The 301-nt window shown below is 47.8% G+C and overlaps 1 protein-coding gene across 1 annotated transcript in view; it reads right to left on the reverse strand.

Moving 5' to 3' along the window:
• Nucleotides 1-41: 41 nt before the first annotated feature.
• LOC119592281 (glutamate receptor-like) overlaps nt 42-301 on the reverse strand; it is a gene marked incomplete at its 3' end in the record, with an annotated part of 6055 nt that continues 5795 nt past the window's right edge. Inside the window, 1 exon segment of the mRNA XM_037941112.1 lies at nt 42-226. Coding sequence (XP_037797040.1) covers nt 122-226 — 105 coding nt within the window.

Here is a 301-nt window from a genome sequence, read left to right on the forward strand (position 1 = left end):
CTCACAACAATGCGAATTGCATTACGAGAAACGACGGGTACAGAAAAAGGAACAAAGAAAAAATGCAGTTAAGCCTTTAATTCACACAATAATCTGTTCGGGTTTGAGCGCCGTTACCGGACTACAAATCCGGGTCGTAGCAGCCGGCTCCCCTTTTGAATGAAACCTCACAAAGGAAGGCGAGAGTGGCCAGGGTCATTCCGCCGCCCAGGAGGAGGAACACGGCCTGAATGGGGTCAAGGGAGGTCATGTTATAAAGGGTAATTTTCTGTTGAGTCTTACGTACCATCAGCATATCAGA

The sequence above is a fragment of the Penaeus monodon genome, chromosome 30, assembly GCF_015228065.2.
Source record: "Penaeus monodon isolate SGIC_2016 chromosome 30, NSTDA_Pmon_1, whole genome shotgun sequence".
NCBI classification, from domain to species: domain Eukaryota; kingdom Metazoa; phylum Arthropoda; class Malacostraca; order Decapoda; family Penaeidae; genus Penaeus; species Penaeus monodon.